Here is an 18,021-nt window from a genome sequence, read left to right as displayed (position 1 = left end):
TTTGTATCCTGCTACTTTGCTGAATTCATTAATTAATCCTAGAAGTTTTCTGGTGGAGTATTTTAGATCCTCTAAATATAGAATCATGTCGACAGCAAATAATGATAGTTTTGAGCTCTTCTTCTCCTATCGGTGTCCCTTGAATTTCTTTTGTCTGTCTAATGGCTAGAGTTTCAGGCACTGTGTTGAATAAAAGTGGTGAAAGAGGGCATTCTTGTCTTGTTCCCATTTTTAGAGGGAATGCTTTCAAAATTTCTCCATTTAGAATGATGCTGGCCTTGGTTTAGGATATAGCTTTTACAATGTTGAGGTTATGTTCCTACTATCCCTAGTTTTTCTAGTGTTTTGAACATGAAAGGGTGCTGTATTTTGTCAAATGCTTTCTCTGCATCAATTGATATAATCATATGATTTTTATCTTTTAAGTCTATTGATGTGTTGAATTATATTTACTGATTTCCATATGTTGAACCAACCTTGCATCCCTGGAATGAACCCTACTTGATCATGGTGAACTATTTTTTTAAGACGTTTTTGTATGTGATTTGCCAGAATTTTATTGAGAATATTTGCATCAATGTTCATCAGTGATACTGGTATGAAATTTTCTTTCCTTGATGTGTCTCTGCCTGATTTTTATTATCAGGATGATACTAGCTTTGTAGAATGAGTTTGTAAGGGTTCCTTCCTTTTCTAGTTCATGGAGTAATTTGAGGAGTATTGGTATTAATTCTTCCTTGTAGGTTTTATAGAACTCAGCTGTGAATCTGTCTGGTCCTGGGCTTTTCTTGGTTGGTAGGTTTTTTTACGGTGTCTTCTATTTCCTTGCTTGAAATTGATCTGTTTAAATTGTGTATGTCCTCTTGACTCAGTTTGGATTGATCATATGCCTCTAGAAATTTGTCAGCATCTTTGAGGTTTATTATTTTACTAGAGTATAAATTTTCAAAATAATTTCTAATTGTTTTCTGTATTTCAATAGTGTCTTTTGTGATAATTTGTAATTTATTAGAATGGCTAAGGGTTTGTCAATTGTATTTATGTTTTCAAAGAACCAGCTTTTTGTTTTGTCAATTTTTTGAACTATTTCTTTATTTTAAATTTCATTGATTTTTGCTCTGATTTTAATTATTTCATGTCTTCTACTACTTTTGGAGTTGGTTTGTTCTTTTTCTAGGGTTTTTAGCTGTAATGTCAGGTTGTTTGTTGACTTTTTCTTCTTTTAACGAATGAACTCCATGCAATGAATTTTCCTCTTAGCACTGCTTTCATAGTGTCCCAGAGATTTTGATAACTTGTACTGGAGTTCTCATTTGCCTCTAAGAATCTTTTTTTAATCTCCTCCCTGATGTCTTCTGTTATCCATGTGTCATTCAATAGTGTATTGTATAGTCTCCAGGTGTTGGGAGTAGCTTCTCTTTTTTATTATTGATTTCTAATTTCATTCAATTATGGTCTGATAGAATGCAGGGTACTATCTCTCTCTCTCTCTCTTTTTTTTTTTTTGTATTTGCTATGACTTGCTTTGTGGTATAACATATGGTCTATTTTGGAGAAGGATCCATGTGTTGCTGAGAAGAAAGTATATTTGCTAGTTGATGGATGAAATAGTCTATATGTGTGTTAAGTCCAAATTTCTCACTATAAATTTTTTTTCGTTTATCAAGAAAGGTTTTTTTTTTAAATTTTTTATGTGTCTTTATTTTATTCATTAATTTATATGTGGTGCTAAAGATCGAACCCAGTGCCTCACACATATGAGGCAAGTGCTCTACCACTGAGCCATAATCCCAGCCCCATGGAAGGTTTTTATTTCATCATCAAATCTGAAGCTTAATTTTGCTGGATATAAGATTCTTGGTTGGCATCCATTTTCTTTCAGAGCTTGGTATATGTTGAGGATTTGGGTTGAAAAATCTGCTGAGATACAAATTGGCCTCCCCCTATACGTGATCTGATTCCTCTCTCTTGCGGCCTTTACACTTCTATCCTTTTCCTGTATGCTAGGCATTTTCATTATAATGTGCCTTGGTGTAGAACTGTTGTCATTTTGTATATTTGGTGTCCTGTAAGCCTCTTGTATTTGTATTCTTCATGTTTGGGAAATTTTCTGAAATTATCTCATTGAAGAGATTGTACATTCCTTTGGTTTGAATCTCTGTGCCTTTCTGTATCTCAATAACTCTTAGATTTGGTCTTTTGATGCTATCCCATAATTCTTGGATGTTCTTTTCATGGTTTCTTACCATCTTCACTGTGTGGTCAACTTTTTTCCAGATTGTATACTTTTTCTTCATTATCTGATGTTTTGACTTCCAAGTGATCTAGTCTGTTGGTGATGCTTTCTATTGAGTATTTTATTTGGTTTTATTGTTTCTTTCATTTCAAGTATTTATGATTTTTTTCAGAATCTTTCTTTCTTTTCTTTTTTTTTAAAATTGTTTTTTAGTTGTAGATGGTCACAATATCTTTATTTATTTTTATGTGGTCCTAAGGATCGAACCCAGTGCCTCACCTGTGCAAGGCAAGCGCTCTACCACTGAGCCCCAGCCCTAGCCCCTTTGACTCACTCTTGAAGTAATCTTTTGCTACCTGTATTTGCTCCCTTATCTCTGTGTTGGTTGATCAATTTTTGCCTGTATTTGTTCATTTAGGTCATTCTTTTAAGAATTTTTTTAAAATATGGACACAATATCTTTATTTATTTTATTTATTTTAATGTGGTGCTGAGGATAGAACCCACTGCCTCACATGTGCAAGGCAAGTGCTCTGCCACTAAGCTATAACCCCAGCCATTCTTTAATTCACAGATCATTCTGACCTCCTTTTCTGTCATTTCATCAACTGCACTGTCCATGGATTCTATTATTGTAATATCCTGGTTTGTTTGGGGCACGTTTTTCCATGTTTTTTCATGTTGTCTATGCATCTTCCTTTCTTGCAGTGTGGATCTGAGGTATTAACAGTTTCTACTCTATAATCTTATAGTATCCATGCAGATTATCTGTACCTCACCTTCTTATAGGGCTTCCAGTCCCTGCAGATGACCCACGATGGATGCTACTGCAACTATAGGTGGTGGTGGCAATAGCAGGGTGGGTATCCCAAGATGGATGCAACCTCTTTCAGAAATGGAGCTGAAAGGGTAGGCCTTACAATGGCCTGGGCTGCCTGTTCCGAGATGCAGCTGCTTCTAGACCCTGTTGTCATAAGGAGAAGGCTACTGTGTGGGGAGGGCTATGACGATGGCTGCAGTGTCCCAAGATAGAAGTGGGTTAGGCCTGGGCTCCCATGGGCTCCCGGGCAGGTCAGTGGAGCTGGCCCCGGGCTGGGCCCTGAGTTCTGGCATGGGTCTGCCAGTCAGTGTAGTGGACTGGACTAGCCTGGGCCTGGGCTCCTACGTAGGTCCACTTGGGAGGATTTTTGAGTTTGGCAAGTAACACTTGATTACTGTGCAGAAATGTCAAACAGACAACATGTTTTAAGCAGGGGGGGCACAAATTTTACAGAGAATTGCTAATGAGAACTTCACCTCCTTAATGTTCATGATTATTGGCCACAATTCCATATTTCACCAAAAACAATTTTCCTACACAGTTCCTTCACTGAATAATGATGATTACTTTGGAGACTGAAAAAAGGAGATTGTTTTTAGGAGAAAATTTTCACTTCCTGGACCAACAAAACTGGAAAATTAGTAAGGATCCTTCGTTGTTTAAGTCTCGATCTTATGATATGAAGACAATGCAAGATACAGTTGGTACTTACATCAACAATCATGCGAACAGTGGGCAATGTTGCAGTAAGGTTCTGAGCATGAGGGGGTCGGACAGTCACAGGTATACACCCTGCATACAGGCACCCATAGAATGCAGCAATTAACTCGATGCCTGCAAGACAGAGGGTCCTGTCAGGAGAGCCATTTAATCAAATACTATCACTAAGAAACTAAATGTGGATTTTCCAAAATCATGTGCCAGCTGGGTCATTCAGATCAGAACTTAATAATATAAATTTCTTCTGTCAGTGCCTTAAGAACAAACTGAAGGCAAAGCAGCATTTAAAACAACTTAAAAGAGAAGCCAAGAACAGATAACAAGGAAGATATCAGAGGTAAACCCTTGAAAGATACTTGAAGCATGTTCATATTGTTACTTGACATTACTTATTACAGAAATTGAGGAGTTTTAACTAAGAAGATAAAATAGGAAATGAAGAAATGAGGAACATTTAAATTTTTATAAAAATATTAGAAGGCTGATATAGGAAGAGTAATTAGACTTCTTAATTGTTGTTTACTCAATTTGTGTATTTTAGGGATGAAAAATGTGGCTCAATTTGAAGACTCTGGGTGAGAGGTCTCCTCAGGATGTGCTCTAGTCTGTTGCTGAATCATTAATTGATAGATGGAAGACAACTACATGGGAATATGGCAGGAGAGATTCCAGATGATCTAAGAAATCTCAGTATCCATGAAAATAAAATGCCATAGTAAAGTCTATTAGAGTGAAGGGAAATAAGGGAGATAAGTGACCAAAGAAGGCTGGATATTTGAGTGGATTATGTGGCTGATGGAATAGGAATAAAGAGATTACTCAAATATTTCATCTAATATTTGGTGACAGCAAACTGTTATCAAATAATCCTGTTATCAAATAATCCTAACCCTCTTTCTATGAAGGGAAGGTTATGACTAAATTAAATTAGAACATCAAAGATAAAAGCAACAACAAGAGGAAACAAAACACTAATAATAATACAAAGAATGTTAAGTCAACAGAATTCAAAGACAACAATCATTTGGAAGCCAGGCAAAATGGTCCCATTCCATCCTAGAAACAAGGCAATCATTTTTTGTTTGTTTGCTTTGTTTTCGGAAGGGACAGGGTCTCATTACATTGCCCAGGTTGGCCTTGAATGCCTGGGATCAATAAATCCTCCTGCTTCAGCCTCCCCAGTACACTCCCATGAGTATATACCACTGCTCAACCTCAAATCATCTGTTTCAAAGGTTTTCAAAAGCCAGGTAGTTGAAATCTTCATTCACTCATTCATTTGTTTAATAATTACTAGGTGACTTTTATGTGCCAGGCACTGATAATGGAAATAGAAGAGTAAGTCAAAAAGACAGAATCTCAAGAAGAGCTATCACACTGCACAACTATGGGATATGTCACCTGGCTCACACCTTAGTTTATGGTACATGGTTGCTTGGTGTTGGGAAATACACAGTACCACGGTCATAGATGGTAGCCCAGAGTTCCTGACCTTTCCTACTATGTAGTCTAGTCTTGGAGTTTAGTAGTCTACCAATCCAACACTTACCAGGTGGGTAGAGCAACACAACGTTCTCTCCTGCATTTAGATGTCCTTTGTCACCAAGAACTGATGCAATCCTCTCTGCTCGCTTATGAAGCTGAAGGCAGCTGGCTGTGCATACAGTAGTTCCCTTTAAACATTATTAGAAAGGATAAGCAGATCAAAGTTCATCAAGAAAATAAACCACCAAGGGAAAAGCACAACCAATCTGACATTATACCTAAAAGGGTTGTGCTTTGGTAGATTATCTTTTGCAAACTATTACTTAGTATCAAAAGGCAGGTATAAGATTCCTTTTCTTTTTTAAAAAAGTGTTGTAGATATTTAGGGCATAATAAAATTAACCTAAACACTTATTTATAGTATTTTTCCTTAAAGTAGTTTTAAAAATACATATGATCTTTTATTTTTGTAAGTGAGGAAATAAGAGTAAAAGTAAATTAATAAAAATCAAAATAGGATGAGAGCAGGTGTGAGGTAAAGACAGTAAGTGATGGTTGAGTGGTCATGCACATCTGCTGTGTGTACAACACAAACCTGGCTCTGAGTTTGCTAATAGTGAAGATGCAAACAAACAAAAATAGTATGCAGAATCTACCAGCTAATAATAAAGATGAGGAGACCCTTTCCTTTTTGTTTTGTTTTAATATTTATTTTTTAGTTGTAGTTGGACACAATACCTTTCTTTCTTTCTTTCTTTCTTTATTTTTAAAGAGAGAGTGAGAAAGAGGGAGAGAGAGAGAGAAAAAATTTTAATATTTATTTTTTTAGTATTTGGCAGACACAATATCTTTGTTTGTATGTGGTGCTGAGGATCAAACCCGGGCCGCACACATGCCAGGAGAGCGCGCTACTGCTTGAGCCACATCCCCAGCCCAATTTATTTATTTTTTATGTAGTGCTGAGGATCGAACCCAGAGCTTCAGATGCGCTAGGCAAGCGCTCTACCACCAAGCCACAACTGCAGGCCCCTTTTCCTGATCTTGACAATAATTTTTCCTGTGAGTCTTCATAAGTTTGACTGAGGAGAGCTTTTTGAACCCTTCCTTGTGAAACATGACACGTATAAGGGAAAATGGAAAATATGCACATAACTTAATGAAAAATTAGTAAGTAAGCATTAGTGTAGACACCAGAAGGATAAGAATAAAACCCTCCTAGCTGCTCAGAAGCACCCATGATAACCACTATCTTGATGTTTTTGTTGGTCACTGATTTCTTTATATTGTTAACATTCATGAATAATTTTCAATTGTAAATGAATGGAATTGTGCTGTATAAATTCCTTTGTGCTTCACTTCTTTCTTTCTTTAGGTGGTGGGTGTGTGCTAGAGATAAAACCTGGGGGTGCTTTACCAATGAGCTACATACCGAGCCCTTTTTATTTTATTATTTATTTATTGGTAGTACTGAGGATCAAACCCAGAGCCTTGAACTTGTTAGGTTAAGTACTCTACCAGGAGCTACATCCCCAGCACTTTATTTTTTTAGTTGTCAGTGGACCTTTATTTTATTTATATGCAGTGCTGAGAATTGAACCCAGTGCCTTGCACATGCTGGGCAAATATACTCCCACTGAGCTACGACCCCAGTGGACCTAGCCCTTTATTTTTAATTTTGAGCCTTGCTAAATTGCTGAGGCTGGCCTCAAATTGTGATTCTCCCATCTCAGCCTACCAAGTCACTAGGATTACAGAAGCACGCCACCACACCCAGTTGGTTTAATTCAACATTATTTATAAGTCATCATGCTGTTTTGTGTAGGTACAGTTATTCCTCTATGTTGCTATATAATATTTCATTGTATGAAGGTACAACAAGTTATTCATCCACTTTCTGGCTGATGGACATTATCATTCTTGGACATGTATTCTTACGCTTAAATACATGTTTCAATGGAATACAGACCTAAAAATGTAACTGCTGCATCTCTGGATTGCCAGTCTTCAACTTTACTGGATAATGCCAAATTGTATTCCAGATGGTTGTACTATTACCTGGTCTTTTAAAAATGAATATATATTATATGTAAATTTACATGCAACATGGTATCATGTCATCTGCTAGAGGCTGCACAACATTTTGGTTAAGAATGTGTGCTCCACAAGTTAGGGTTCAAATAAATGTAAAGAACTAATTTCTGCTTGGTTAGTACATGCTGTATGCATGTATTGAAATAACAAACTGTACCCCATTAATATGTACAATTTATACTTGTTAATCAAAAACTGAACGTTAAAAAAAGAGCTAATTTCCTACTCCTATCACTTATTAGCTCTATAATCTCTGTGCTTGGTTTCCTCATATCTAGAATAGGATCTTCAGTACATATTCAATTATTACATTTTATATCATATTTCCCCTTATACATGATAAATATTTTCTAGGTCATCAAATATTCCTCTGTAACACTGTTTTTAATGGCTATAACCATAATTTATTTAGTTGATTGTTTATTTTCAGCATTAAGGTTATAACACTAAAATTAATATGCCTTTGGCTAAAGTCAGGGTTAAATTTATAAGGCTATTTCTTTTTGAGCTGGGCAGAGTGGCCTATAATCCCAGCTACTCAGGAGGCTGAGGCAGGAGGATCACAAGATGATCCAGTCCAGCCTCAGTAACTCAGTAAGACACTGTCTCAAAAAAAAAAAAAAAAAAAAAAATGAAGGACTGGGGATATAGTTCAGTGGTAGGATGCCCATGGTTCAATCCTCAGCACCACAGGGGGGAAAAATCATTCTGGTTCATGGCACAAGAGCAAATTTTAGTTTAGTAAACACAATATTCTATGCATGAGGGAACAATGTATGGTTAATAATCTGGTGGCCTAGGCTTATCCAAGGCAAAATACAAGAATATATAGAATTAAATGAATTATACGCCCTTTGGGCAGTCAATCATTTATATTAAAACAAGAAGCAAATTTAAATTTATGTTCACAAACAAATATCTGGGGTATGGATTTCATAACATCCACAACTTAAACTATATCCAAGCCTGGGAGTGAGGTGGGAAGTGACCAGAATGATGGCTTTAAAAAAAAAAAAAAAAAAAAAAAAAATATATATATATATATATATATAAATAATTAGTTGTAGATGGACACAATATTTTTATTTATTTATTCTTAGGTGGTGCTGAGGATGGAACCCAGGGCCTCACACATGCAAGGCAAGCACTCTACCACTGAGCTACACCCCCAGCCCCAAAATGATGGCTTCTTAATAAAGTATAAGAACCTTAGTGAATGAACCACAGACTTGAAGAGAAGCCCACTGCCTGAATATATGGAGCAAGGAAGTCCCAGAGTTTTGTCTCACAGAAGCAGTTGTTCTTAAAATTTTTTAATAATTTCCACTTTAATGCACAGCATACTTCTCTCATTAAGATTTATCACTACATACATTCTCAAAACAAACAAACAAATTAACCCCCCCCAAAATTAGATTATATGAAGACAGAGCAGATAAGTTCCCTAAGAGATCCAATAGGCTTTTCCAATCTGCCTCTGCTGGTGAGAACTGCTATAATTTGGTCACAATACTTTCAGTCTGTGACTCAATCATTAATAAGTTAAAGAAAATATATCAGACTACCACAGAATGGAAAACCAAAAAAAATACAATATTAGCCAGGCGCATGCTTGTAATCCCTGTGGCTTGTGGGGCTGAGACAGGAGGACTGCAAGTTCAAAGCAAGACTCAGCAAAAGCAAGGTGCTAAACAACTCTGTTTCTAAATACAAAACAGGGCTGGGGGATGTAGCTCAGTGGCTGAGTGCCCCTGAGTTCAATCACCTGTACCCCCCCCCAAAAAAAAAAAAACCATAATAAAACCCACACCTATATTATGGAGTTGAACAAAGTGTTGCATGTCTATAATCCAAGTGACTTGGGAGGCTGCGGCAAGAGGATCACAAGTTCAAGGTCAACCTCAGCAACTTACCAAGGCCCTTTTTCAAAATACAAAATAAAAAGGGCTGGAGATGTAGTTCAGTTGTAGAGCACCTCTGGGTTTAATCCCTAGTACAGTAGATACAAACCCATGAGGGTTGGGGTTGTAGCTCAGTGGTAGAGCGCTTGCCTGGCATGTGTGAGGCATTATGTTTGATTCCCAGCACCAAATAAAAATAAATAAATAAAGGTATTGTGCTCATCTACATATAAAAGAGAAGAAAAAAAAGATGTTTTTTTAAAAAACAAACCCACAACATTATGATAAACCATCTATTAGAACCAGTAGTGAAATATACTCTCTCTTCTTTTTTTGTTTCCCCTTCTTTGCAACAGGGTCTTCCTATATTCCCCAGGCTGGCCTGGAACTCATGATTCTCCTGCCTTGGTGTTCTAAACAGCTAAGACTATAGGTACAGGCCACCAAACCTAGCCAATGTACTCCTATATAATTTTCAATTCGTTTTTTATCTGTCAGTAATTAATCCTTTAAGTAAGTACTAAAAATAGGTTTTGTTTTTAAAATATGGGGGTAAAATAATTTTCTTTTTGGAAGAAATCAAATAATTAAAAGTCAAATTGGATTAAAAAATATGACATAATATGTTCCATACATCTGTGTATTTATACAATTGCACCGTTGGCCCCATCATTCTTAAAAAGACTTGATTATAACACAAGAAAATAAAGTATTAAATAGCACTCTGGGAGGTCTCATTTCAATCTTAAGAGTGATTGTATAATTTATCCTCATGTGTCAAAACAAGGAAAAAGCAATAACTCCTTCCTTAGAAATTTTCTGATGAAAGAAAAGAGATTGAGAGTGCCTAAGGTACTCCCGTAGAATTCAGTTAATTAGATATGCAATTCAATTTTTAATACCTTGGCATTTAGCAGCATGAAGAGTATATGATCAGGAGTTGCCTGGGCTCGCCACTGCAAAATCTCTGCCAGAAACTGGTGCTGAAATCATAAAGCAGAAAAAAGACTGATGGTCAGCAACTTTCAAGCAATGTATCCCCTATATGGTATCTAAAATGTAAGTTCTGTCCTTGACTCGTTGGTAAAATTTCAGCACTTCTGGAACACTTACCTTCCTCACTAAATCATTCTCTTCAATTTGCCCCAGATCCCTTCCTGCAGCTTGTGCTATGCGTTTTCCAGCAACCAGATTCCCAACCATCACGGAAGCAGGGCCTACACCTGTAAATAGAGGCAAAAATCAACGCTCTGAAAACAGCAATTCAATCTAACTATCCTCAAAGCATTTCCTGACTGACCCAAACTGGTTCAACCATTCATTCAATAATAGAATGACTAGAGCACTCTTCTAGGCACTGGGAAGGCAGTAATCAAACAGGATAGAGCTTATATTCTAAGAGGAAAGGCAACCAAGAAGTATATATACATATAAACAAAGTCAGGTAGCAGGAACTGCTAGAAAAAGATAAAACAGGACCACAGGAGAGTCATGGTTAGGGGAGCAATAGAAGTAAGGAGGCTACTGAAGCTAGGGTATACAGGGAAGTTTTCAGCCTGAGGAACTGCCTTTGCACTGGTTTCCACTGATAAATAATTTCTTTTGCTCTAATCAAAATGTATTAATAGTAATAAATATCTAGTCTTAAAAATTTTTGCTATCTGAGGAATGGGAGTAAGTTTATATCTATCAACAACTAAAAAATAAATAAATTAATTAAAAAAATAAAAATAAGGGCTGTGGATATAGCTCAGAGGTAAAGTGCTTCTGGATTCAATCCCCAATACAATCAATCAAGCAAGCAATCAATCCATACATCCCTCCAACTCTTAAGAAAAAAATGTTAGAGCTGGGTGTGGTGGTGTACACCTATAATCCAAGCTACTCAGGGGTCTGAGGCAGGAAGATCACAAATTCAAAGCCAGACTCAGCAATGTAGCAAAACCCTATCTCAAAATAAAAAAATAAAAAGGACTGGGAATGTAGTTCAGTGGTAAAGTGCCACTGGGTTCAATCCCCAGCATCAGAAGAAGAAAATAAGAATAAGAATAAGAATAAGAATAAGAATAAGAAAGAAGTGCTAGGGTTACTTGAAGACCAAGACTCTACCTTAATAAGCTAAGAAGATGGCAGAAAGGTAACAAATCAAACTTAATACCAGCTAAGTATTGTCCAAATCTGATGATCCTAAAGTTATTAAAACAGATGACACAAAATGACTTAGGTCATATAATCACTTTTAAAAGGGTAAACAGTTGGGGAAGCTGGATAAAGGATATAAGGGAATTTTTTGTACCATTAAGCAACTTTTTTTTTAAAGTGTGAAATTATTTCAAAATGAAAGTTTAGAAAGATTAAAAGTCAAATAAAAAAGTTGAAAAAAGGTAAAGTATTCCAACAGTGCTAAACTGTTTTAGTTTATAAATTGTCTAATACAATTTTAAGTACTATATGCAATATTCCTGTCTATGAAACTATATAATAAATTAGAGCTAGATCACTTTGGAGAGAATCTTTACGTATGTAGGAATTCAGAGTACATTTGTGTGAATTGTACAATCCTGAATTCACACTGTAAAATTAATAAAGGCATTGCATTTTTAAAAGTCAATTTTAAGCCACAAAAACAATTTAGCAGCAATATTTTGAAATTCTTCTGAGCATATTTCTTGATTCTATGGGCTCCAGAGTGAAAAATACTGAAAGCAATAACTTCAAGAAGCTAACTATAGATACTTTTGCTCCTGTAAACATACCTTCTTGTTTCTCTCCAAAACTTGATAAGCTTATGGTAAAAACTGTTATCTGTCAACCGCAACGCCTGCTTTTCACTTTTTTATTAATAACACAATCCCCAGTTTCTAGCTGGACATGTGCCACATGCCTAAAGACTACATTCTTTATAGTGTGAAAGGCTTAACATGTAAGAGAAAGTAGCAGGTGCAATTTCTAGAAAACATGTTTAAAGGGAAAATATTCTCTACTTTTTCCTTTTTTTTTGGGGGGGGGGTGGTGGTGCTGGATATTAAACCCAGAGCCTCATGTCATGCATGCAAGGCAAGTCCTCTGACACTGAGCTACAATCCCTGCCCACTATTTATTTCTTTACCCTTTTCTGCTACTTGCTAGCCAGAATACAAAATGATGTAGAAATCAGAAATGATGGCTAGAGGTCAGGGATCCTAACAGACTCTGAGACAGTCTCATACTCCTTCTTTTTCTTCCTTTTTCTCATACTCCTTCTTTTCCTTCCTGTCCTAGCTGTGGTCACATGGAAGGATTCTACTTTTCTGCTACACTGATTTTAGGTATGGTCTAACTTGTTCTGGATGATGAAATGTTAGGAGACCCTGAAAGAAACAGAAGCTTTAAATATCTTATGTGCTTTGGCTGGTTCTTCTTCTGCCACCTGCCTTGAGAAAAATACAACCTAAGTAGAGGCTAGTCCCATCATGAGGAAACACATGGCTATTTCTGAACCTAACTTGCAGCCTGGGGCCAAGTCATGTCCCGATGATTTGTATTCAATCATTGAAAAACAAATACTTATTATTTCAGAGAACCAAGTTTTAGATTTGTTATATAACACATCTATAAAACCAGTTTGCTAACATAACACCAGAGCAAAAAGATGAAATGCTGGAAGAACGTGATTGCAAAGTGATTATTCTAGCCTTGGCCTGTCTATCTCTGAATTTCTTTTACCTAAGAAAGAAATAAACTTGATTCCTTTTTTTTTTAAAGTTGTAGATGGACACAATACACACACACACACACACACACACAGAAGACTATTAATTACTGCAGAGTATATTAACATCTTTTTTATATTAACATTTTTTTTTCTAATTAGTTATATGAGAGCAAAATGTATTTCATTTCCTTGTACACATATATATATTTGGTGCTAAGGATCAAACCCAGTGCCTCATATATGCTGGGCGAGTGTTCTACCACTGAGCCACAACCCCAGCCCCTTGATTCTTGTTTAAGCTGTTTATCTGCAAAGTGTAGTGACAGAACCAGAAAAAATTCCCCCACACCAAAAATTTTTACTCATTTGACATATTCTTCTTCTTTAAACTAAGCACCAATAGGTATCTCAATGGGATTGTTGCTTCTGGCCTTTAACAACTTTTCTATCTTCCTTTTCCTCTCCTTTCCTTTCTTATCTCACTTCTTAATCATGTCCATTTTTCTCTATTTTTTTTTCAAATCCTAAATTCTCATTCTATTCTCTCATCATCTCCACTAGTTGATATCATGATTTTCAAACTGCTTTGGTTCTATACATATGTATCCAACTAAGATCTTAGCAGACAATCACAAAAGAAAGCAAAAATATTAAATCAAACATAGTGCTTTCACCAGACAGGATGAAATGTTGCTATGCCTTTGGAAGCTTAGGAATAAATATTTTATATAGGTTTTTATTATTTGATAAAATAAGATGAAATTTGACTTGCAAAAGCACTGCTTAAGCTTCTACTATATTTTTAAGCAACATCTTTTAAGTATCTCCAACACAAATGTTTTGTTAAAAGAATCCTACATTAAATGCTATTTAAAATAAGATTTTACACCTGACACAGACCTATAATTCTAGCAACTCAGAAGGCTGAGACAGAAGGAACATAAGTTCAATGTCAACCTCAGCAACCTAGAGAGACCCTGTCTTAAAAATTAAAAAAAAAAAAGATGTGAGGATATAGTTCAGTGATAAAGACCTCTGGGTTCAATCACCAGAATTTTAAAAAAGAAGATTTTACTCATATGACAAGTAAATATGGGACTGCAGTTTAACAGACTTTGGAGATGGAGAAATGATTTATGTGTGTTTTCAGTGCTGGGGATTAAACCCTGGGCCTCACATCTACTAAGCACATGCTCTACCACTGAGCTCGGCTCCCAGTCCCATGTGTGTTTTTATGTATCTGCCATATGCCTAGGCAGTTAATGTGTTTGCAAATATTTCTTTATACATTTCTTTCTTTCTTTCTTTTTTAATTTTTAGCTGTAGATAGACACAATACCCTTATTTTATTTTTATGTGGTGCTGAGGATCAAACCCAGTGCCTCACGCATGCTAGATAAGTGCTCTACCCCTTGAGCCACAAGCCAGCCCCTATACATTTCTTGATTACTAACACACAAACTTCTTGCTTTTGAATGCCCCTTCAGAATACTAGCAAAAACTGATAAAAATCATATATTCTTTAACTCTATACATATTGTCAATAGCACAAGGGTAGGTGACAATAACATCTGGATAAACCTAAGATCTTCAGCGAGCAGACCAATAATTACTGCAGAGCAGGGTATATTAACATCTTTTTTTATATTAACATTTTTTTTCTAATTAGTTATACATGACAGCAGAATGCATTTCATTTCATTGTACACAAATGGAGCATAACTTTTTATTTCTCTAGTTGTACATGATGTAGAGTCACACCATTTATGCAATCATACATGTCACCTAGGGTAATGATGTCTGTCTCATTCCACCATCTAATATCCTGATGATGGCAATATTCTAGAGTCACAGGCTTACTTTATACATTATGGTACATCATGTTTCTCTTTCAGCAAAAGCTGTCTCACAGAAATATAATTAAATGTCACACCTTCCCTTCTCTTTCTAATTCTCCCATAGTCATCTTTTCTCATTTGGAGGCTGATACATAATGTTGTGTGTATACATACACATGTGAATAATCGGCAGAGGCCAGACTTTGGCTTTCATGTGTTTCAGGCATTCACATGAAACTAGGAGCCTTAAAACGAAAAAAGTATCAATGAAATGTAATGATTTCATGTTGGATTTATCTTTTTTTTTTTTAAACACTGGGAGCATGCGTGAGGCAATGGGTTTGATCCTCAGCACCATATAAAAATTAACAAATAAAATAAAGGCAGTCTGCCCATCCACAACTTTAAAAAAAAAAAAAAAAAAAAAGATTCTACTCCTCAGATGTATTACAGACCCAACTCAGACCCTAACAGCTGAAAAGAAATGAGGCATGAATCTAGGTAAGAGACTCTCAACAGAAAGGCAGTATGCCATCATGTTTCAAAGAAATTTTAGTCGCATGAAGTGCGAATTTCAGTTCTGCCACTAACTAGCTATGTGAATTTTATTATTCACAGCTGATGGTAAAGTTTTAGGATCATATATGCAAAATGCTTAGTATTTGACATTTAGGAAGCACTCACTAAATACCAGCTGTTCTTGTTATCAGAATCTTCCCTTATAGAATTGCCTTTATTCTAGTTCTACCAGAGGGATTCTGATCATCTTGACTCATACTTTATACCCAGGAGAACTCTGAAGAGGGGACAGGAGTAAACCCAAAGAAGCCTATTCTGTAGGGTCTCAAACTTCCTTGCTTTTGGTCAGCTGATGCAATTCATGAGTTACTGGTCTTTGTAATGTCTAACTCTAAACAAAGAATCATTCTGAGAGGCTTATTGATTGTAAGCTAGCATATTACCTGGTTGCTTTTGCCGAGGTTTTGGCAAATTCGTCACACAGGTGTGTGGGCACATGAGGATATTGCAAGGATGTAAAGATCCTTCCAGAAAAAGCTGTTTCGTCTGAGATATATGAATCCCTCCTAGTGGAGTTTTTGGCAATGTATTGGCAGGCACCAGAGCAAGACAATAAACTCCCACTTGATGAATGCTATCAATTGCCTAGAAAAATATGAAGAAAATATTCAGTGAGGTTATTTTTACTACAATAGACACGATCTTGACACGATCCATTGTTTTACTGTAGGGTTTTTCTTTATCCACTCTAGGTCTAGAATGATTGATCATTAAGCTCTCATATAACTGAAGATCTAAAGATAATCATTATGATCCCATATATCTTTCAACTATAACAGAAATTAACAGAAGAGAGATTATATACAATCTAAATAGAGGTGGATACTCTTTACCAGATTCAGTATGTTCCCTTTTAAATGATAATGTCAAAACCTTGAGAATTTATTTTGGTTTTAAAAACCTCTGTCCTGTACAACATAGCTTAATTAAATAGGGACAAAGTTAATTATTAGGAAAACAAGACACTCTCTAAACCGGCCCCCACTTAAGTGATCCACCATGATACCGAAACTACACTGTACAGAACATTTAGGGAAGGCCCACAGTGCAATGAGCACTGGAGACCACACACTACACTCAGTGCACTCAACTCCCGACCATGTCACTGGATGCCTACTGAAAGTCAACTGTACTGATTTCTACACTATTCATGACAGCTATTCTATTCTAGTTACTATGTTCACATTGTTTAATTAGATGTTATATCAATTGATCAGATATAAATGCAAAAAGAATGAAAGAGTTATTAGGCTTTTGTAAAGACATATTAAAGGTGAGCTCCTAAAAAACTACTGCTGATAGGTAAGCAAGTTAATCCAAAAAGTACAAATTATCTATTCAAGTTACCTTTCCAATATACCTATGTTCTCATTCCAACTTAAGGAAATTAAACCAGAAACTAAAGATATGCATTTGGGTATAGTTTATAAAAGTAAGTTATCTGGAACCCAAACTGGTGCACTCATACATACTATTCTACATCCAATGAACAGACATTTATGCTTTGTGTTAAAATGTAATACTTAAAGAATATCTAAAGTATTCTTTTTGTTTGTTTGTTTTTTAATATTTATTTTTTAGTTATCAGCAGACACAACATCTTTGTTTGTATGTGGTGCTGAGGATCGAACCCGGGCCGCCCGCATGCGAGGCGAGCGCGCTACCGCTGAGCCACATCCCCAGCCCCTAAAGTATTCTTTATGATTGTCTGCTTTAAAATCTTATTATAATTATTATTTTTACAGAGCTATTTATTTATGGTATGGATTGAATCCAGGGGCACTTAACCACCGAGCCACATCCCCAGCCCTTTTTATATTATACTTTGCAACAGGGTCTTGCTAAGTTGCTTAGGGTCTCACTAAGTTCCTGAGGCTGACTCTGAACTTTTGATCCTCCTGTCTCAGCCTCTGTAGTTCTTGAAATTTCAGTGTGCCACCATGCCCAACTACTTATTTTATTTATTGAGATAGGATCTCACTATGTTACCCAGGCTGGTTTCAAACTCCTGGGCTCAGGTGATCAGTTCTTCTTTCTTTATTATCCTTAGTAGCTGGGACTACTGGTATGTATCATCAGGCTCAGCTTAAACTACCTTTTAAAACTGAAAAACCATTAATACCATTTCTAAAATAGCAGTTAAGAGGCTTCTATTGTATTAATAAAGACCTTACAAAAAAGTACATATTTAGAAGGAAAATGGAGTGAGAGTTATAATAAAGGTCAGTTATAAAAGATGGACAAGAAAAAAAATGGACAAGGCCTTTTATTAAAAAACAACTTAAAAAGGGCAAAGGAATAGATTTGAAACTCATATTCCTCAGACTATCTTACAAGCCAAAACTGAGAAATAGAAAGTCTGGTAGTTCTTAAGTTGCTGTCTTTTAGAATAAACAAAAAGTTAGCAAATGTATTATAATCGGTCTAGTAAATCATCTACTGATCACCTTTCCTTAGCAGGTGATGAGTTAGATACCTCATATTTAGATTATACCCAAACATGGAATTAAGCCACCTTTGGCCTCTAACCTCTGTGGTATCCTTTATCATTCACTATGGACCCAAATGTCTAAACTGAGAAATCACAAAGGCTGGGAAGATAATGGCCTCTCACTTCATATACAAATCAGATCTCAAATGACTTTTTTTTTTTTTTT

General features: G+C 36.0%; 1 protein-coding gene across 3 annotated transcripts in view; it reads right to left on the bottom strand.

Annotated features, from left to right (window-relative positions):
- The window catches only part of Dip2b (disco interacting protein 2 homolog B), a 236,713-nt gene that overhangs the window by 28,747 nt on the left and 189,945 nt on the right, over nt 1-18,021 (bottom strand). For all 3 annotated transcript variants that reach the window (XM_046435717.1, XM_046435718.1, XM_046435720.1), the window contains 5 exons: nt 15,748-15,949; nt 10,367-10,476; nt 10,156-10,236; nt 5,326-5,449; nt 3,769-3,890 (listed from right to left, as the gene is read on the bottom strand). In XM_046435717.1, coding sequence (XP_046291673.1) covers nt 3,769-3,890; nt 5,326-5,449; nt 10,156-10,236; nt 10,367-10,476; nt 15,748-15,949 — 639 coding nt within the window. The remainder of the gene's footprint in view (nt 1-3,768; nt 3,891-5,325; nt 5,450-10,155; nt 10,237-10,366; nt 10,477-15,747; nt 15,950-18,021) is intronic.

This window comes from Marmota monax, unplaced genomic scaffold (genome assembly GCF_021218885.2).
Source record: "Marmota monax isolate L192 unplaced genomic scaffold, Marmota_monax_Labrador192_F-V1.1 WCK01_AAM20220418_F8-fsc00012, whole genome shotgun sequence".
Classification (NCBI taxonomy): Eukaryota; Metazoa; Chordata; class Mammalia; order Rodentia; family Sciuridae; genus Marmota; species Marmota monax.
This window is presented reverse-complemented; position numbering and strand designations above follow the sequence as displayed.